Below are 22,519 nucleotides of genomic sequence, written 5' to 3'. Positions count from 1 at the left end.
TTTGCTGTGGAGGTGCCTCCCTAAAATCTAGGGCTACTAAATTCCTAACTGGCTCAAGGCCTCGCTGTGTAGGCTGCTACAAGCCAGAATAATGCTTTCGACTATTACAACTTTTTCTATAATCTAAACCCTAGCGCATATCTAGCTAAGACCCAAGCACATTTCCTTACCAAATTCTAGCCTCAAACTTCACATTTAATGGCCCAAACTAGCCAAAAGCTCTAACCGCATCCAATAGACTCACTCCAGCACATTGGCTCAAGGGATTTTTCCCATTTGACCTATTTTGTAGCCCAATCCTCAAGCCCTCTCTATAGACATCTATCAATAAGACTTAGTTGTATCATCTAGTCAAGTGGTAAATCTAGGTTTACACCAACAGAGCATATGACACTCGAAAGCCTTAGTCATTTAGACCTAGTCCCACAGGCCAAACTCGGGTGCCCTAGGCCACGTTACCCTAACCTATGATTGTATTAGACTAATGAAGTTAGACACTTCTATTTCATCCACATTATACACATATATATGTGATTTTTTTTCATTCTTTTTCTAAACCTATCTCTTATAAATATTTTACCATTTTTGTGTGGAGCTGTTATGCAAATACTATATCAATTGAACTATTAACAAGAACTTCACAAGGAACCCAAAATCTAGTTCAGACTCATGGAAAATATTCAAATTCATAAATCACAAGTATGTCACAAGCAAACAACACATTAAATAGGAACATAGACCACATGTGAATAGAGAAGCAGTCCCCAAATTATTAAGGCAAATAAATTCAGTTTATGAGAAGCATCTAGCAGTCTAAACTAAGTTGATAAGAAGGAAAACCTAATGCAATGGTAACATATTGTTGACTTGGGGCTGCTACACACGTCATTTTCTTCCCACCGGTCCATGTAGGAGCCATCGCAGTCATTAGATCAACTCGCCTCACCACTCTTCCTCTGCCCAGTCATTGGTCAATTCTTTCTCAAATTTGTAGGTGCTTGATGTTTATGCTGCATGTGCACTGGCTTTTGAAGCTGAGGTTGATGCTCTTGTAGTGTGAGTTGATGCTTGTGGAAGAATTTGAAGTTCTGCTCTGAATTGAGTGGTTGCAAAGGTTGGGTATGGTAATATAAATGTTGCATTTCTTGAAGTGGGGTTTCTTCATGATTTGTCATAGATCCAACATTCGATGACGTCTGGCCTGTTGTGATCCTTAGTTGCTCAATTTCCTCTTCCATGGCATCATTCAGAGCTGTAAGAACAACAAAGGTAAAACATCTTGAAATCAGATATATATATATATATATATATATATATGCGTATTAAGCAATATAAGGCTTGATTAATATCATAATCATGCATGATGATATAGCAATAGTAGATTATTATAATTACTCGATAGATAACAAAATGAATAGTACAAAGATGACAAAATTACATATATACAAAAGCTTTATAGACCAATAGAAATATATTTAATCACGGCATAATTGAGCAGTAAAACAAGAAGAGTAGCATAGTTGAACAGTAAAATTTTACCATCTTGGAAGTGAATTTGTTGCTCGATAGATTGTAGTTGCAGCTTCAGCTCACTATTTTCAACCGTCAGTTCAGTAGTGTCCCTCTATCAATGCAAACCAATGAACAGGAAAAAGGAAAACACATTAAAATTTAATTATTTGCAACATTTATCTACAATTTTCTTTTTCCTGGAATATATCAATGTTTCCCTAAAGTTAGTTGACTTCGTATTCAAGCTTTATCCTTCCCTTTCTTATAATAGAGCTATATACATACATATATATATATATATATATGTATATACCTGTACCAAGGATATCTGAGTGGTAAAAAAAGTGGCTTCTGTTTGTAGAGCTTGCACTTTTCGCTCAAGCTCAGCCATGTATCGCATTCTCCTTTCCTTTGATCTTGCAGCTGATTGTCTATTTGCCAACATCCTATCGTAAAGGCTGAAGATTAGTTAAATAAATATTTCATAAGGAGATTAAAATATCCAAACAGAAGTTGAGATAATATATCCAGAAACATAAAAAGGTGAGAGGCAATCAACAGAGACAGATGATGATGGACCTACATAAAAAATGGTATTAGATTTAATTAATTACACAAAAAATAACATAAGATTAACCATCATACAACTTGATAATAAACGTGGAAGATTTGTAGATAATATCACAAATGGCAAGATTCGACATCTATTTTCTCTATATCATGGTAGCAAATAGATTAATCAAACCTCTTTGCTCTTTTAGGGTCTACAAGAGCAATGTTGGCAAGCTTCTCCGTTGACATGGCCTTTCTCTTCTCCGTGAACGATAGCTCTTTCATACTTAATGTAAGAAGCTCAGAGTTAAATAAGAAAGACTCATCCAATGACCGACTATATTTGTGCCTCCTCAACTTCAGCCTCTCATCACAACTCGGGGTTAAACTATCCTCATGTGAATGAGCAAGAGGAGGAGAAGAAAGATGAGTAGCTGCAGCCTCTATGGATGGCGGCTCCGAAGGCTCCCCTTTGAACAATTGCGAAAGTTCCTCAAAAGAAGAGTTAAAATTCTCGAGATCTTCCAACATGGAGAGCAATTCATCATCATCGTCATCATTGTTGAGGACTCCGGAGTTTCTAATGGAGTTGATGCCGTCGGGGCTCAGGTTTATGGTCTCAGATTGGGCACGACGGTGGCCAGAGATTTTTGTGGGTAAATCTGGCACTTGGTTAGTGCCGTGACCATGGCAATCAAGGCCAGTCTCGTCCATGGCTAATAGCAAGGAGATGTGAAGAAAGGTTGTCATTATAAAGAGAAGGAATGGTGAAGGATTTGAAGAACGACAAAAATGAGAATAAATTTAGTCAGTAAACAATGTTGGCTTGTTGCACATCAATGTTTCGGTTTCTCATACCGTAGTGAGCTGTAGTGGCAATCATGGCCTGTCTCATCATATTCTATTAATCCCACTCATTAAATAAGATTCATGTATCTTCTCGTACACTAGTACGTACAAACAATTATGGTAAGTTCCCTCCGGTTCTGTTAGAAATCAGTAGAGATGGTAACTATAACTTAAAATAATCTAACTTAAGTTATATCTGCTGACTCAAGAAGAGTACTTTGATATATTAGTTAGGATGACAAACTTCCCTACCTATTGTAGCCATTAGTTCCAAAAATAGTTCCATCGGCATCCTTAATCCTTAGGCATTAGTTCCAAAAATTAAAGCTTAGACTTCAGCTAGCTTGATGTTAGCGAATAGTTCATAGTTCAACTAAGTAGAACCTAATAGAACCAAATAGTATGGATGACCTGATAGATGTTGTTCCGAGATTAATTTGATTTAATCCATCCTCCACTAGTTCCAACAACTCTTGTAGTGCCAAAGAAGTATTGTTCAGTAGTTAGTTTCCTATAGCCTCGTGATTCTACGAAGATATTTATCGAAGAATTCAGACATAATTACATGTCATATATAATGTGTTTCATGCACCAGAAAAGAAAAAGAGAAGGTGTGGATGTTAAACTAAATTTATATGATCAAGATAGCCAATCAAGATTTAAACAAAATTTATATGATCTAGATGGCCAATCTAGATGTTAAACTCTTTTACAGACTAAATCTGACTTTCAGCGAACATAGGATCTCTCTCTTTTTTATTTATTTTTTGCGTAAGATACCTAACAACAAACAAACAATTAGGATTGACCAAAAAACTGATAAGGTAATGTTGAGTTGCCAACCCAAGGAAATAAATAATCATAGGAAGCTAAGCAATAACTTAATTAGTATATATAGAAAAATGTTGATAACTACTCTTGATGTAGAAGAAAGAAAAACATAATGGCGTAGGATAAAATATGTCATATTAAAAATTGTGGTAAATATATAGAAAGAAGATTGTTAACCTAAGAGCTAACCAAGGTCGTAATCGGCGAGGAAGCACGAAGTGAGAAGAGTGACTCTTGCGTCGTTCCATTTTCTTCTCAATGACAGCAAAGATGCAAAGAGTTTTATGTAGTATATGTAGACTTTGAGGGTGAGAAGAAGACATAAATGACCTTTTATAACCGAAATGACAGAAAGGACTACAGAAGTTCCAGATCAAATTGCACAACATCTTGAATGGATTTCTTTTTTGACAGATCATGCTCTTCTATTTTTGACTAAAACTTCCTTCCAGTGGATTTCTTACAAATGTGAAAAACAAGGTGAGAGAAGTCTACTTTTGTTAAGAGTGACTTCCGTTATTTTTAACGTAAGGTTACCATATACATTAATTAACGTAACCATAAGTGTAAAATTATCAAAATAAGAAAAAAGCCACGAGGCCAAAATGGTCGGACTCTAATGGCTTTGTTCACTTAGGTGTATGTGGAGTGTCACGCACTCCCAACCACCAACCACGAATAACTGATTGTAGCTAGTAGAACATAGGGCCCACCGTCGCCATCAGCCCCTAGCATACCTCTTTCTCTCTTTAATCAAATCAATCCAAAGATGAAAGAATTTGGTAACCATCGTAGTGATGGCTTCAAGCCTACAATGACTCCTCTAGTATCTAAAATGATTATTGCACCACCACAGGAGACACGGTGATGTTGCACCACCATTGGCGATGCGAGGGTGTGATGGCATAACAGTCGAGAGGTGGAAGGAAGAGGAAGAATTATGAATAATAAGAGAGAGAGTAGGGGAAAGGAGAAAGGAGGGAGGAGAAAAAGTTAGGTCACAAGAGATGAATTTGACTATTGTTGCCGAGCCATCAACTATCTTCTCATAGGATTTGGCTCTCCAACCTTCTAGAGCATGAAAGAAGATGAGAACAGTAAAGAAAAGAGCGAAGAGAGAGAGATAGAGGGAGAGCTCACTAAGAGAGGGTGGTGGGGAGTTGGCGTCATTTACCAACCGTGATAAATAGTCATTAGGGGCAGTTGGAGAGAGGATAGAGAGAGAGAGAGAGGAGAATGAGAGAGCAAAACTTTGAAGAGAGAGAGAGAGGCGGTGGAAGGCTAGCAATAGTGACGATGAGGTCTTTGCATCCAAATATCAGCACCGAATTTGTGACATTTCTTGGCAATGATGGGTGGAGTTATTGGGGGTAGATAGAGAGAGAGAGGTCAAGAGAGGAGAATGAGAGAGGAAAACTTTTAGAGGGGCTAGTTGAAAGGTGGCCAACAATAGCATTAGGGCCTTCATGTCTAGTTGATCTCCCTATCCTATGCGAGACTGTTCTGCTCCCTCCTTAGCGATCCTGTCACTGTGGAGACCTACCAGTGGGCAAGGGGAAGGGCAGTAGCATCGTCGGAGAGGAGAAAGTAGAATGGAGGGAAGAATGAAGACGACCAGAAGAAGAGAATGGGAACGGAAGAATGAAGATGGGTGTATATTCGTTCACTATTGTTGCACTAAAATAAATTAAGTTCCTTTCCCTCCATCAAGGGCATCTGGGTCATTTCACAACTGATGTATTCTGATATAGCCACCACGTATGCTAACTCGCCCAATTTGTTCTAAGGGTACACTAACGAAATGGTGACATTGAAGTTTCTCCAAAATTTAGGGGGCGACTAGGGATGTCAAAAAAGCTTGTAGACTCCTCGTTTAAGCTTAGCTCGAGCTCAACTTGATCTCTAAATGAGCCAAGCTGAGCTAATATTGTGAGCTCGAATGTATTACCAAGCCGAGTTGGAGCTAGCTCGCTCAATTAGGTTCAACACTATAGCAATATATATATAATTAGTGAAAGCTACCGGAGCTGAGGTGACTGCATCTAGGATATTTTCACAAAAGTTCATTGCTCACCTCCTCGGCTCCTTCCTCCTCACTCTTTATCTTCTTCTTTATCTAAAGCACAGCCATCTGAGAGCATCTCCTTTTTTCTTTTCGTGTCTAGCCCTACACCGATCAGAGCTGCCACAAGCTTCACAAATGACAAAGCACCACCGTTGTCGGATCACTCACGGTGAGGAGGCAAGTTAGGAGCCATGGGCTCCTCTTTCGAGTTGCTCCTCCTCTACTCCTAGATCAAGGCCCTCTCCGTCCTCCGCCGCCTCTCTTCCGCCTCGTCGATACCCGACCCGCAAATCCTCCTATCGATCTATGTCGAGCCAAGCTCAGGTTTTCTAGCTCAACTCGAGTTTGAGCCGAACTCAAGCTGAAAAAAATCTAGCAATCGAGCTCGAGCTAAACTAAGCCCATCTCACTCAAACTCTGCTTATTTACACCCCTAGGATGGACATTGTAACATAAAAGAGGTTTTTATGGATCCCTGTAAAAATTGGGTAAAATTAAGGGGTATAAACATAATTAACCCTAATAAAATAAAAAGGGTGTTTTTAATCAATTTTCCTAGCATTTATAAGGATACAACCCTGAATGTGACTTGGGTTTATAGAATTGTGGAGCACATGTGCTTTTTAGTATAATATAATTTTCTTCTTTTTATTCTTTTTTAATTTCACGTTGTAGAAAGGGCTTGCTCAACTCATAGAAGCCGATTTATATCCGTGAGTATTATGGCTCTATAAGAAATTTGATTTTATTCAAAACTATATTTACGTTCATCATCTCTAGTGCAGATTTGAAGCTGCATAACCCAAGAAACTGGATGAAACTTACATAGCCATGTAAGAAGATCAAGCAAATTAATTATTAGTTTCCAAGAAAATATTTAATTGATAAAGGAAGAAAACCGAATGCAAATAATGGTAGAATATGGTTGAATTTCGGGCGACATAATTGTTGCAGCTGTTTCATATGAGGGTTTTCCACGGTTCATTAATAGGTATAGCTCTACCATTTGCTGACATCTGGCTCGTCTCGATATTTAGCCACTTGATTTGCTCTTTCAGATCATCACTTAAATCTAGGGCTGTCAAAATAATCGAGCCAGCTCGAGCTTGGCTCGAGCTCGGCTCGATAATGCTCAATCAAGCTCGGCTCGAAAATAGGCTGAGCCGAGCTTGATCATTAAAGCTAGGCTCGATAATACCACTAAATGTGCATATATCCCCCTCGATGTATAAGATGATGGATAGTTATGTGATGGATGATTTTTTTGAGAGTATCTACCTGTGTGGTGAATAGCTCGGTGAACTATGATAAACACATGATTAATACCTTATTGGGCATGAGATGACTAAATTACTCTTTTATTGCTGTGCATAACATGTAATCACTATGATTGAGATTTGTATGAATAAAAGATTGTATCAAGCTTTATATTTGTATAGACTTATCCTGATACGCTCAGAAATTGGCATGTTCCAGGATAGTGTCATGTAGTCTTTATTGATTGCATTGACTTAGTAACTCATAATAAGTCATTTAAACAAGCGTATTATTATTGCTAGCAACTATAAGTAGATATGCACCTATGATTTTATTGTTATAGATTGTATGTATCATACTCGCTGGGCTGTGTGCTCACCATTTCTTGGTGGCATTATTTCAGAGCTAGGGGACGCAAGTGCGGGTAGCGAGGAGTAGCTGACTTTTTATTTCAATATGTATATTAGTTATATTGAGCCCCTGCGAAGGCATTATGATTGACATTGTATTTTGGATTTTAGAGTTATATTTTAGATATGTATCTTGAAGGCTTGTTGTGGCCTGTGAAACTTGTATCCGGACTCCTATGATTGAGTTTATTTATGGTATGAACTTGTGCTGCTACGTGCCTTATGAAATTCTATTACTAACAAATTATGTGATGCACCGCGTGGGGGATTTACCTACGTGGTTTACACATATTTAGAGGTTTGGGTGTTTCAATTAATCTCCCTCTTTTGCAATTTCATGACAAAACCCAAAAACTTCGCAAACAACTAATTTAAGGGTTACAACCATCCTTTTAGACCAAATCACACACTTTGATAGGATAAAAAAAATAATAAAAAATAACCTGCAGCCATTGAAACTACTATACCAAATGCTGTGTGTAAAATCAGATAGCATAAAGATTGAATAATAACCAAAGAAGACTATATATATGATTTAATAAAAATATAATTATAAAAAACAATATTATTTAATAATTATTTTGTAATACCTACTCTTATTTGATTAATCATAAATTATACGCAAAATAGACATTATCCTATTATACAAAAATAATAACGGTACAACATGAACTATATAATTAACATCAAAGACTAAACATATTGTACATAATCATCCATAGGCATTTAACACAATGTCAAGCATACCACATAATCATTAAGCACAATAATCAAGAATATCACAGTCATCAAGCACAATCAAAACATAATCATTAAGAACAACTAAAATATAGTCATTAAGCACATATAGGACTCACACACTACTCCCTCTTTTGTCTGAAATTGATAAGAGAAACAAACTAGGCTAGAGGAAAACGCTGCTGTAACATGGCCACAATGTCATTCAACACAATCCCTTGACGAGTTTGCCCCTCTGCTTGTCTGGTCTACTCAGCTAAACTCCTAAAATCTACTAAAGTGAAAAAAAGAGTTTAGTCAAAGAATCTTCAATGACCAAAAGTCGAGAAGATATAGTGGAACTCTCGTGCTCAGTGGAGGGACCAATTGGAGCCTCCTCCTCTTCACTCCTAGGCTCCACAGAGGCCTCAAACCGTGGAAGAACCCCCAAAACATGGGAACAGCTGCGGCTCAGTGTGGTCAGGTTCAATTAACGAATAGAGAGGAGATAAACACTTCTAAAGGATCCACAGCAACATACGAGGGTTCTCCACAGTTCATCAATAGGTAGAGCTCTATCATTTGACGACATCTGGCTCGTCTTGATACTTAGCCACTTGATTAACGACTTAGAGCTTAGGGGAACAGCAAAGAGAGAAGATCAACAAATCCGAATCCAAACCCTTTATTATATATATAGAAATATTAAAAATCTATAAAAAAAATATTTAAAGACCAATTTAAATATATGTGATAAAACAGGTAGAGAGAGTAGCATAGTTGAACATCAAAATTTTAACATCGTGGAAGTTATTTTTGTTGCTGGATGGATTACAGATATTTCATCTCACTCTTTTCAACCGTCACTCCAATAATGTCATTCTATCAATTGCAGGACAATGAAGAGGAAAAAAATTACCCAGTTATTTTATATCCACAGATGTAAGTATGACTAAACCAAAAAGTTGATTGATTAAATTTTTCTAACTTTATCCTTGTTTTCTTTATAATAAAGAGCAACTGTACATGAATCGGCTTCTACTTGCAGAGCTTGTGTCCTTTGCTGGAGCTGAGCTTTATTATATGCAATTTTGTTTCCCCTTCCACATCCTGTCACGCTGAACAGGATTTACACAAGCAGTCTTTCTATTAGATTAACGCATTAATTACCTATATGTGATGCATTTAGTTTACAAGAACTAATACAGAAAAAATATGAAAAAAAAAAAACCCACAGTAATAGGAAAATATTTAGTTTACAAGAACGCATTTAGTTTTTTTGACGTGGTTTAATTTACTGGAGATTCCACTGATTTTATTACGTACGTAGAAACTCTCTCTCTCTCTCTCTCTCTCTCTCTCTGGATGAAAGAAGAGTTCTTAAACAAATAAGGCAGGTATTAGTACTTTTCTAATAGGCTTTGTATTCCCTATCCTAATAGTAATAGGAAAATAAAAACAAACTAGTAGATTAACCAAACCTCTTCGCTCCTTTGGGTCTAGAAAAGAACTTCTCCGCCAGCAAAGTCGAACCTTCCATCACAACTCGAGGCTAAAATTTCATTCTGAAAAGGAGGAGGAGCATGATGAAGAGCAGGCGTCGCCGCCACTTCCACCTGCTTTGGCTTCAAAGGCTCTTTTTCCTGCAATATGGAAATTTCCTCACACGAGAGTTGAACTTCTCCGTATCATTCAGCGTGGTTGTAACTATAAAGAGGACGAATAGCATAAATTTAGTTAGTAAACAACGTGGATTTGTTGCACATCAACGTTTTGTTTCAGGTTTTTCATACCACACAGTGAGTTGTAAGAAGATTGGTTTGCATTCATTCACTGCATACTAGATAAGGTTATCCATTTTTCCTCTTTTGTATCCTGTACCCGATTAATCATACTCATTGAGTAAGATTCATGCACCTTCTAAATTTGGAAAGTTCAACTCTCAGCATATAAATGGTGCCATATTTTGCATCTTCAAATTTATTCGTTTCATTAAATTTTATGCTTTGTGCCATTAATCTACAGCAAACAGGAGTTATATTCAGTACTGTGAGTTGATTTTGTCCTAGTGCTTATATAGTGGATAATTTGGTCTAATCTGTTCAAAGGAAAAGGCTCTCTCATCTACTGTATTTGACTGTATAAAGATAGTAGAATCTAAGCAGAGAGAAAGAAATCCAAGTTCCTCCAAAGGAATGTCATGAATCTTTATTACTAGACCTTCTTTTTTTTTTTTCTTTTTTTGTTAGAGCCGATAGGTAAATAGTAGATGAGAGAGTCCCTTTAAACCACTTTGTCTTTCTTCGAATCCTACACTATTCGTTCTCTTTATAATGACCACCTTTTTTCATGTCATAATTTTCACATCTCATTTGTATTAGTAACAGCCATGGACGAGACTGGTCATGACATCAACCAAATGCCAGATTTCCCACCAAGAAACACCAGCCACTAACGCGGCCACTCAGACATTACAAGCCTCTAAGAAAATCTTAATAGATTAAGGCAGGTAGAAGTTCCACTAGCTAGCTCCTTTTGCTTCCCCTTGTTAAGAAGTTTGCTGTCTAAAAGAAAACATCATTTTACCTTATCAATATGAACATCTATTGCTCGTTTATAAATGTTGAAACTATGATGCAAGTTCTACACAGTTGAATAGCCTATTTACCAAAACTATCAAACTGTAATGGCATCAATACATGTCGTATACATATATATATATATATATATATAATGTGTTTCTTGCACCAGAAAAAATGAGAAGGTGCTGAGGTTAAACTAAATCAAAGAAGGTGGCCTCGATCTATTTCTGCCTCCCTAAAATACTCATCCGCCAAGATGGATGTGTAAAGTGTTGTGACCCCATCATAAGATCAAGAGCTAGAAAATGGCAATGTAGACATGTGTTCATAGGAAAGATAAAAGAGTCGAAATTTTATAGTCTTTGTTCCTGAATTGGTTTTGCACCCAATTCGTCACTCTTCTCATTCACAGCCTTCTGCATAGCCAGAAAAGAAAATATCATTTTTTGTTCCACAATATTTTATAATAAATTATAATTGATAAGTAGGTTAACGTATATGCAGTAGAATGTTCATTTCTCTATTTTTTAATTTTTTGTTATCATTTTGTGTGGAGATGTTATGCTGATACTATAGTATTCATCCTCTCTTGTTTCATCAATTCAAATGTTAACAAGAACTAGACAAGAAACCCAAAATCTAGTTCATTACTCCTGCAAAATTTCAAGTTCATAAATCAAGCAAACAATACATTTAATTGGAACATAGACAAAGATGAATAGAAAAGCAGCCCACAATATTGTTAGGGCAATTAAATTCAATTTGTGAGAAATATTTAGCCATCCGAACTAAGTTTGATAAGAAGAAAACTAAATGCAGCTAAAGGGAACATATTGTTGACCCATCTAAGAATTATTGTTGTTACTAGGTCATGTCCAAATAAGAGCAATTGTTGTTATTAGATCAACTTCCCTCATCGCTTATACTCTGCCAAGTCACTGGTCCCTTCATTCTTAGCTATGCAAGTGTTTGCTGTTCTTGCTACATGTACACTGTCTTGTGCAATCGAGTCTGATGCTCTTGCGATGTGAGTTGATCTTGTGAAAGGATATGGAGTTCCTTCTCTGTAAAGAGTGGTTGCAAAGCTTGGTTGTGGTAATATAAATGTTGTAGTTCTTCGTATGGGGGTTCTTCAAGGTTCGTCGTAGCTCCAACACATGATGACATTTGGAGCATTGTGATCCTCAGCCGCTCGATTTCCTTTACCACGGCATCATTTAGGGCTGCAAGAACAACAAAGGTAAAAGATCTTAAAATCAAATCATGTTGTTAGACAATATAAGCTTTGATCAATATTATAAGCATGCATGATCATAAATGATAATAAGCAAGACTTACAAAAAACATATAGTATTACAAGGTTATTGTAATAGCTCGCTAGAACACGAACATTATATAGATGACAAAAATATAGATGCAAAAGCTTTAAAGACCAATAGAAATATATTTGATCAGGATATAAGTGAGGAGAACTTAGCAATAAAACAAGGCTTAGTAGCATACTTGAATAGTAAAATCTTACCATCTTGGAAGTAAATGTGTTGCTCGACGAATTGGAGTTGCAGCTTCAGTTGAGTGTTTTCACCCATCAGTTCAATGGTATCACTCTATTAGTACAAGCCAATGAGAATGAAAAGGAAAAACAAATTAAAACCTATTTGCAGCATTTACCTACAATTTTCTCTTACTCGGAAGATATCAATATTTCCTACAAGTCGGTTGATTAAGCTTTCTTGCATTATCCTTCCTTTCCTTATAATAAGAGCTATCGTACATATATATATACCTGTACCAAGGATATTTGAGTGGACAAAATAGTGGCTTCCATTTGTAGAGCTTGCACCCTTTGCTCAAGCTCAGCCATATATTGCATTCTCCTTTCCTTTGATTTTATAGCTGATTGCCTGTTTGCCCATATCCTGTCATAGAGAATGAATGTCAGTGAAACGAATATCGTCACAAGGAGCAAACATATCCAAACAGAATTTGAGGTAATATAATTAGAAGCATAAAGGTGAGAGATAATGAAGGGTGACAAAGATGATGATGGGCATATATAAAAAATGGTATTAGCTTTAAACAATTATATAAAAAAACAACTTCAAAGTAAGTTATATAGCTTGACAATAAATAATGAAGATCAAATAATATCACGAACAACCAGATTTGACGTCTAGTTTTTCAATATCATTATAGCAAATAGATTAATTAAACCTCTTTGCTTTTTTGGGGTCTACAAGAGCAATGTTAACAAGCTTTTCTACTGACATGGCCTTCCTCTTCTCTATCGCCGACAACCCCTTCATACTTAACGTAAGAAGCTCAGAGCTAAAAGAGAAAGACTCATCGATAGACTGGCTATGTTTGTGCCTCTGCTTTGGTCTCAACCTCGGCCTCTCGCCACAACTCAAAGCTAAACTCTCATCCTGCGAATGAGGAGGAGGAGCGATTGTAGCCTTCGTAGATAGCGGCTCCAAGGGCTCATCTTCTAATAATTGGGAAAGTTCCTCAAAAGAAGAGTTGCACTTCTCAAGATCATCCAACATGGAGAACAACTCTTCATCATCATCATTATTGTCGAGGGCATAGAGGTTGCAAATGGAGTTTATGTCATCAGGGAGGTTTATGATCTCCGACTGGGCACGGCAGTGGACAGAGATTTTTGTTGGTAAATCTAGTATTTGGTTAATGTCGCGACCATGGCAATCATGGCCAGACTCGTGCTCCATTGCTAATACCAGAGAGATGTGAAGAAAGGTGGACATTATAAAGAGAAGGAATGGTGAAGGATTTGAAGAAGACAAAATTGGGAATAGTTTTAAGTCAGTAAACAAGGTTGGATTGTTGCACATCAATATTTCGGTTTCTCATACCACAGTGAGTTGTAATGCTTGAAAAAGAATTGGGTTGCCATATTTGATTATTCCTACACATTAAATGAGATACATGTATCTTCCCATAGCTAGTACGTACCAACAATTATGGTAAATTCCATCGGATATGTCAGGAATCAGTAAAGATGGTAACTATGACATAAAATAATCTAAGTTATGCCGACTCAAGAAGAGTAGTTTGATAGATTAGTATGAGAAAACTTCCCTACCTATTGGGCAAAAACAATACATATATATATATGTGTGTGTGTGTGTGTGTGTGTGTGTGTGTGTGTGTGTGTGTGTGTCTGTGTGATCTCTTAATATACTTTGTTGCCTATTTCTATATGATGATAGCTCACATTGAGACAGATAACAAATGTAGATTCTAGACTACAGCCTGTTGGCATCCTCGATCCTAGGAGTTTCAAGAAAACTTAAATATACAGAAAAGAAACTAAATTGTTGTCTTCTCCTTAATAAGAAGTTTGGTGTCTATCTATCGAATGAGAAATATTTCCTTCTTACGAATGAGAAACCATCATTTTCCTTACGAATGAGAAACCATCATTTTCCTTCGGACAAGGGAGAATTATCCAAGTAGCTTCAGGAGATTAGTTGGTCGTTTGATATATTTAACTGTCTCAAGGCCAGACATCACCTATGCAGTCCATATGCTAAGTTGATTCATGCACCAACCAAGGAAGCAACATATGGAGGCGGCTCTTCGAGTGATCAGATATCTTAAAAGTGCACCAAGTCAAGGACTATTTTTCTCTTCTAATAATGACTTAAAATTACATGCATATTGTGATTCGGATTGGGCAGGATGCCCACTTACTAGACGTTCCACCACTAGATATTGTGTCTTCCTTGGCACTTCTTTGATATCGTGGAGATCAAAAAGGCAAAAGACAGTTTTTCTATCTTCAGCTGAAGCAGAGTATCGGACCATTACAGGTGCTTGCGATGAGCTAACATGGCTCCGATGTTTATTGAAAGACTTAGATCTCCTTCATCCTAAACTAGCCATTTTATACTGTGATAACGAAGCAGCTCTACACATTACAACTAATCCAGTATTCCATGAGCATACCAGACATATAGAAATGAATTGTTGTCTCATCCGGGATAAAATTTAGGATGGTTCGATAATGACTAGACATGTTATGTCAACATATCAGTTAGCAGATTTGTTAACTAAACCTTAGAGAAAAGAAAATTTTCTACCTATGGTTCACAAGTTGAGAGTGCATGATATTCACTCTCCAACTTGAGGGGGAGTGTTAGAAGTGTGTTAATTAAGTTTATATTGTTGTAACAATTTTTGGTTAGACAAAACTAATTGTGATTTAGTCTATCTACATCTTAGGAGGTTGTTTAGGAGTGGTTTAGTCTGCCTACATCTTAGGAGGTTGTTTAGGAAATTGATGAAGGTTGTTGAGATAATTATTGTTGAGATAATTATCTATATGGTGATGTATCAATAATATCCATCAATCAATATTTTTGTTTTTCTACTTTTGCATCTTTTCTCTCTTTTTCATTCTCTCTCTTTTACTCTTCTTTTCCATCTCTTCCACCAGCGACCGAGTAGATCTTTGGCGACCTCGACCTTCGGCGATATTCTCCGACGAAAATCCAACGACTTTAACCTTCGGCGACCTCGGATGAATTTTATTATTATTTTTTCAATTTTTAATTCCTCTCATTCCCTCTCTCTTTCTCTTCCTAGATTCGACGAACTCTACTATTACTACAGGGACAAAGTAAAGAAAAAAATAAAAACCTTGTCTATGTAATTAATTTTTGAGTATATAAGTTTTGAATTTTGAGAGAGGGGAGGAGAGAGAGAGAGCTCGATATTCATCAAAAATTTTAATTTTAAGTAAGTTAATATATTTTTTAAATTTATAGACAGCATATATGAGTAATTTTTATTTTCTTATTTTTCTCTCATTTTTTTATATTTAAAAAATTGAATTTTAAAATAATATTTAAAATTTTACGTAATTAAGAATATGCTGATCCGATACGAGTGGCTAATACAGCTGATACGTATTATTTTTTCGGACAGCCAAAACCGATCCCGATACTAGAAACCTTGCTATTATGAGCAAACTGTAGTGACATAATTTCATGTCATATTTAATGTGTTTCTTGCACCAGAAAATTTTTTAAATGAGAAGGTGTGGATGTTACACTAAATTTAAATGAACTACATGGCCAATCAAGATGAGCAATCACACACTTATTAGGTACTTTACAGTAAAAGTACCTAATAAAAACAATTAGGATTGATCAAAAAACTAAGAGATCAAGTAATGTTGAGTTGCCAACCTAAATAAATAATCATAGGAAGCTAAACAATAACTTGATACATTCTATTCTCCAAATCGGTAAATGCTTAGAATATCTAGAAAAATGTTGATAACTACTCTTAATATAGAAGAAAGAAAAACAAAATGCTTAGGATAAAATATGTCATATTAAAAGTTGTGGTAAATATATATAAAGAAGATTGTTAACCTAAGAGCTAACCAAGGTTGTAATCGACGAGGAAGCAAGAAGTGAGAAGAGTGACTCTTGGGCCGTTCCATTTTCTTCTCAATGACGAGGCAAAAATGCAAACAGTTCTATGTATTATATGTAGACTTCGAGGGAGGGAAGAAGACAGAAATGACCTGTTATAACCTAAATGACAGAAAGGACTGCAGAAGTTCCAGATAAAATTGTAGAACATCTTGAATTTTTTAATAGATTTCCTTTTTGACAGATCATGCTCTTCCCTCTTTGACTAAAATTTCCTTGCTGTGGATTTCTTGCAAATGTAAAAAATGAGGAGAGAGAAGTTTATTTTTGTTAAGAGTGATATTAGTTTTTTAATGGAAAGTTGTCATATACATTAATTAATTAATTAATTTAACTGTGTGTGTAAAATGCGTCCGCAACCACTGACCACAATCGATTGGGTGGAATCCGATAACCCTTGTAGCTATGGCTACAATAACTCCTCTGGCATCTTCAGCAATTGCACCACTGATGGTGGCATGATGATGCTACACCACCATTAGCGATGCGAGGGTGCGATGGCGCAGCGGCTAGGAGGAGGAAGGAAGAGAAAGAATTTGGAAGAAGAAGAAGAAAGAGAGTAGAGAGGAGAGAGAATGGAGAAGGGAGGAGGAGCTGGGTCGTGGGGAATGGATTCGACTACAACTGCCTAGTCATCGATCAGTCTCTAGTCAGGGCTCGACTCTCCAACCTAGCAGAGCAAGAGAGAGAGCAAGAAGGAAGACAGAGGAACATAGAGAGCTCACCGAGAGAGGGTGGTGGGGAGTTGGGATCATTTCCCAACAGTAATGGGTAGGGTAGAGTCACCAAGGACTATTAGAGAGAGAAGAGGTGAAAGGCCGATGATAGTGGCGATGAGGCCTTTGTGTCCAACTGGCAGCACCCGATTTGCGGCATTCCTTGTAGCTTATGGGTAGAGTCATTGGCGATAGCTAGAGAGTAAGAGACTAAGAGAGGAGAATAAGAGAGAGGAAAACTTTTAGAGAGAGGCAGTTGAATGGGTGACGACGGCCGCTACAAGTGCGTTGTCAAAGATAGTAGTAAGCCCATTTAACGAGGTACTAAATGACACAACGACGAAATTAAAAAGAAAATAAGGAAAAAGTCTCAGTATTTGCAAAGAAAACTAAAAGCAGGTCAGACTCACAAAAATGAAAATAAGTAGATTTTTTGTACAAATAACCTAAACTATTTTTTTGTCAATTTCCCTGGCTTTTATAAGATGCAAGCCTGATTGTGACTTGGGATTATGGAATTGTTGGATACGTGCATTTTATTGTAATATAATTTTCTTCTTTGTTAATTTCAGGTTGCAGAGAGGATCTGTTCAACTTCTCTGTGCCAATTTATATCCGTGAGTTTTGCGGCTCTATAACAAATTTGATTTTCTTCAAGAACATATTTTACTTACATCATCTCTAGAGCAGATTTGTATTTGACGAACAATTTTTGCTTGACTTTTGACCGGGACATGTCTTTTTCATCTTGTTTGAAGCTCCATAACTCAAGAAACTTAATGAAACTAGCTTACATAGCCATGACCAACCATATTTACTTTAAGAAGATCAAGCAAAATTAATTATTAGTTTACGAGAAACATTTAGCAGTCTGAACTAATTAGTTGATAAGAACAAAACCAAATGGAGGTCCGTGCTAGAATATGGTTGAATTTTGCGCAGCTACTCTCCTGGCAATCATCCATTAGTTGTTGTAAGAGCCATTATTGTTGTTATGATCAAATATTTTCTCATGCCTCGTAGTCTGAGAAACCAGCGGACCCTTCATTCTCAGGTCTCCAAGTGCTTGCTGTTGTTGCTGCAAATAGAGTGTAGGTTGCAGCAGCGGGTGATGCCCTTCTGGTGTGAGTTGATGTTGTGGAAGAATCTGGAGTTGCCTCCCTTGGCTATGGTGATGATAGAATTGCTGCAGCTCTTCATATGAGGGCTCTCCAAGGTTCATCATAGGTATAGCTCCATCATTTGACGACATCTGGCTTGTTGCAATCCTTAGCCACTTGATTTCCTCTTTCAAGGCATCATTTAGAGCTGCAAAAGAGAGAATATCATCAAATCAGAATCCAAACATTTATTAAGGTTTTCAAGTGTATATAATATATATATATATATAATGTTACCATCTTGAAAGTGAATCTGTTGCTTGATGGATTGCAGATAGAGCTTCATCTCACTGTTTTCAGCGGTCAGTCCAATAATGTCATTCTATCAATTGCCGGCCAATAAAGTGTAAAAAAAATTAAAAAAACCCAATTAATTTACATCCACAGATGTAAGTATGATTAAATCGAAAAGTTAGTTTATTAAATCTTTCTAGCTTTATCTTTGTTTTCTTTATTTTAAAGAGCTATTGTTCATACCTGCATCAGCATTAACTGAGTTGATAATAAAGTGGATTCTACTTGCAGAGCTTGTGCCCTTCGCTGAAGCTGAGCCTTATTGTATGGCTTTCTGTTTCGCTTCCACATTCTGTTACACTGAACAGGGAAAATAATATAGGACCGAAATCATTCTTTTTATTAGGCTTTTTATTAGGTTAACGCATTAATTACCTATGTGATGCAGTTAATTTACAAGAACTAATACAGAAAAGAAAAAAAAAACTCACAGAAAGATATAAGATTTTTTACGTAGATAAAATTAAAGTAACCTCTCGGAATCACACCGCCAGCTTCTACTCTCTCTCTTTCTCTCAAGTTATACTGGAACCTCCTAGTCTTTCTCATATTTATAGATGTTCGTATCAGATGAAAGGAGAGTTCAATTAAGTTTAGGGTTAAACGAACAAGGAAGGTATTAGTACTTTTCTAATAGGCTTTGGATTCACAATCCTAATAGTAATAGGAAAACAAAAAAATATAGTAAGTTGATTGACCAGACCTCTTCGCTAGCTCCTTCAGGTCTACAAAAGAACATCACCGGCAGCGACGTCGGACCCTCCATGCTTATGATCTCCACGCGTGGGTACGCCGGTAGCGGAGGTTTCTTGGTGGGAAATTCGGCATATATAATTGGTTAATTCCATGACCATGCAATCATGGCCAGTTTCGTCCATGGCTAATTCTTAATACAAGAAACCCAATCCCCTCAATTTACCAAGGAGATGTAAAGAGAACGAATGGTGAAGCATTTGAATAAAGACCAAAATGATCAGCATAATATTAGTCAGTAGACAACGTTGGGTTGTTTGCTGCATATCAATGCTGCGGTTTCTGTTGAAGAAGATTGGCTTGCATTCTTTTCGATTCACTAGATAAAGGTTATTCGTCGAGTTTTTGTTTTAAGTCTGCTCATATAATATTATATTAACTACACCCAAGTAAGTGAATTCTAAGCAGTCATTAGACCTTCATTATATATCTTCCATCAGTCCATGTAGAACACATTGATGTAATCAGATCTCACCTCACCCCTTCTCTCTTATATCCTCTAAAAAGTCATTAGCTCCAGGTGCGTGCTTGCTGCTCTTGCTGCAAGTACAGTGTCTTGTTACAGTGTGAGTTAATGCTGTGGAAGGATTTGGAGTTGCTGTAGCTAGCTCTTGATCATATGATGGTTTGATCTCCAAGGTTCATCATAGGCATAGCTCCACCATTTGATGCCATCTCGCTCATTGCGATCCTTAGCCGCTTGATTTCCTCTGTCAGAGCATCATGCAACGCTGCAGGAACAAATAAGGAGAGAAGATCTTAAAATCAGATCACGCTGTAAAACAAATATAAACCGTAATCAATATTATAAGCATGCCAACTCCGCATATGACATACAAAAAACATATAGTTACATAAGGTTAGATTTGATCATATAATATATATGATCGTTGCATACTTTAGAAAAGAGGAGAATTTAGTAATAAAAAAGGTGGATTAGCAAATACTTGAATTTTAAGTAGAATTTTACCATCTTGGAAGTAAATCCTTTGCTCGACGGAATGCAGTCGCAGCTTCAGCTCAGTATTTTCAGCCGTCAGTCCGATGGTGTGACTCTATCATTACATGCCAAAAAGGAAACAGAATCTTCTTCTTCAAAGAATATTTAGTTCGGTTCTACATATCAAACTAGTATTAAATGCAAAGCAAATCTTTTCCTTCTCATCCAAAAAGTAAAGTGATGACAAATCAAAGTGTCAATTGGGTTCTCTCTCTCGTAAAGAAAACCAAAAATTAGGACAAACATGCCAAAAAAAAAGGTAAAACCAGTTTAGCTTTCGATCCGAATTGCTCTAAGATCTATTAATTATACATATATATACCTCTACCAATGATATCTTAGTTGCCAACATTGTGGTTTCTGTTTGCAGAGCTTGCACTCTCCTCTCAAGCTCAGCCTTGTATTGTATTTTTCTTTCCTTTGATCTTGCAGCTGATTGCCTGTTTTCCCACATCCTGTCACATAATACCACAAGTACAAAATATTATCACTCATTTTGCAAGCAATAGACGTAAAAGGATTGATTGTGGTTGAATACTTAACCAGGTATTTCAGATATAGATCCGAGTAGAATATCTAAGCAGACATTGAGATTGTCTAAGCAGAAGTTATCTATCCAAAACTCTGACATAGACGTAAAAGGGAGCTACTTGTAGCAAATTTTAAAAAAATGATGAGAGGATTATATGAACATAATAATGGTAGTTTTTACCGAACTAATAGTATTTAACTGTCATGGTGGAATAGCTCGATCGATAATAATAGACATGAAGGTTAGAAAATAATAACAGAAACAACATTAACATCATGCATCATCAGAGTCTATGCCTGTATTTTCCTCAATATCATCATAGAAAATAGATTAATCAAACCTCTTTGCTCTCTTGGGATCTACAAGAGCAATGTTAGCGAGTTTCTCCACTGACATGGCTTTCCTCGTCTCCGCCGGAGACAGGCCCTGCATACTTAACCTGACAAGCTGGGAGTTAAAAGACGAAGACTCATCCATAGACCGGCCATGTTGGTGCCTCAGCCTCGAACAAGGAGGAGGAGAAAGAGCAGATGCCCCTACAGCCGCCGCTTCTTCCACCTGATGTGGCTCCAAAGGCTCGCCTTCCAGCACTCTGGAAATTTCCTCACACGAAGAGTTGAACTTCTCCATATCTTTCAACATGAAGAACAACTCGTCGTCGTCATTGTCATTGCCGTCGGAGAGGCTTATGATCTCCGAGTGGGTGCGGCGGTGGCCGGTGTTTCTTGGTCGAGTATCCGGGATTTGGTCGATGCCATGATCATGGGAGTCATTGCCAGCCTCGTCCATGGCCAAAAATTATGACTACAAGAGATGCCGAACAAAAAGTAGTGCAAGGGAGATGTGAAGAAAGGTGGTCACTATAAAGAGGACGAATAGCATAATTTTAGTTAGTAAACAACTTGGATTTGCACCACTTCAATGTTTTGTTTCAGGTTTTTCAATTCATACCACACAGTGAGTTGTAAGAAGATTGGTTAAGGCATTCATTCACTTCCTACTAGATAAGTTTATTCATTTTCCTCTATTGTACCCCGTACCCGATTAATCTTACTCATTGAGTAAGATTCATGCATCTTCTAAATTTGGCAAGTTTAACTCTAAGGATATAAATGGTGCCATATTTTGCATCTTCAAATTTATTTGTTTCATTTAAATTGTATGTTTTGTGCCATATATACACTACGGTCAAATCTGTAGTGCATTTATAAATCGATAGCATATTCAGTAGTGAGTTGATTGTCTTAGTGCTTAGTGGATAATTTGGTCTAATCCACCAAATTGGTTCAAAGGAAAAGGCTCTCTCGTCTAGTGTTTTTGACTGTATAAAGATAGCAGAATATATCAGAGAGAAAGAAATCCAAGTTCATACAAAGGAATGTCATGAATCTTTTTATATTAGACCTTTTTCTTTTTCTTCTTAGAGTCGATAGGTAAATAGCAGATGAGAGAGCCCCTTTGAACAATTTCTGTGAAATTAAATTTAGACGAAAGTAGCACTAAGACACAATCCACCTCACCAAGAAAATAACTCCCAGTGTATGGCACAACCTTACAATTTCATGAACAAATAAATTTAACGATGCAAAATATGGCATAGAAAGTTGCCAAATAATGCATGAATCTTATTCAATGAGTATGATTAATCAAATATGAGACACAAAAGAGGAAGTTGAATAATCTTATATATATAGTGAAGTGAAATGAATGTAAAGCCAATCTTCTTGAAAGATGATTACCTGTACAACTCACTGCCACTGTGGTATGAGAAACCTGAAGCATTGATGTGCAACAAATCCAACTTTCAATACGAACATCATTGCT

General features: G+C 36.8%; 3 protein-coding genes across 3 annotated transcripts; all 3 read right to left on the bottom strand.

Annotated features, from left to right (window-relative positions):
• Nucleotides 1-971: 971 nt before the first annotated feature.
• LOC140792202 (probable transcription factor PosF21) lies at nt 972-2,778 on the bottom strand. The gene is made up of 4 exons (XM_073143053.1): nt 2,258-2,778; nt 1,826-1,958; nt 1,540-1,624; nt 972-1,252 (listed from the first exon to the last, which is right to left on the bottom strand). Exons 1-4 carry the CDS (start codon nt 2,776-2,778, stop codon nt 972-974), a joined length of 1,020 nt encoding a protein of 339 aa, XP_072999154.1.
• An 8,978-nt stretch (nt 2,779-11,756) lies between these two features.
• LOC140792201 (probable transcription factor PosF21) lies at nt 11,757-13,504 on the bottom strand. The gene is made up of 4 exons (XM_073143052.1): nt 12,990-13,504; nt 12,562-12,694; nt 12,298-12,382; nt 11,757-11,998 (listed from the first exon to the last, which is right to left on the bottom strand). Exons 1-4 carry the CDS (start codon nt 13,502-13,504, stop codon nt 11,757-11,759), a joined length of 975 nt encoding a protein of 324 aa, XP_072999153.1.
• A 4,416-nt stretch (nt 13,505-17,920) lies between these two features.
• On the bottom strand, nt 17,921-21,484 carry LOC140792200 (transcription factor RF2a-like). The gene is made up of 4 exons (XM_073143051.1): nt 21,036-21,484; nt 20,486-20,618; nt 18,354-18,438; nt 17,921-18,264 (listed from the first exon to the last, which is right to left on the bottom strand). The coding sequence occupies exons 1-4, from the start codon at nt 21,482-21,484 to the stop codon at nt 17,921-17,923; spliced, it is 1,011 nt and encodes a 336-aa protein (XP_072999152.1).
• Between the last annotated feature and the right edge of the window lie 1,035 nt (nt 21,485-22,519).

Source organism: Typha latifolia, chromosome 7, assembly GCF_019914945.1.
Source record: "Typha latifolia isolate L0001 chromosome 7, TyphaL0001v2, whole genome shotgun sequence".
In the NCBI taxonomy this organism is placed as follows: domain Eukaryota; kingdom Viridiplantae; phylum Streptophyta; class Magnoliopsida; order Poales; family Typhaceae; genus Typha; species Typha latifolia.
Note: the sequence above shows the minus strand (reverse complement) of the source record. Positions and strands in the feature narration are given on the sequence as shown.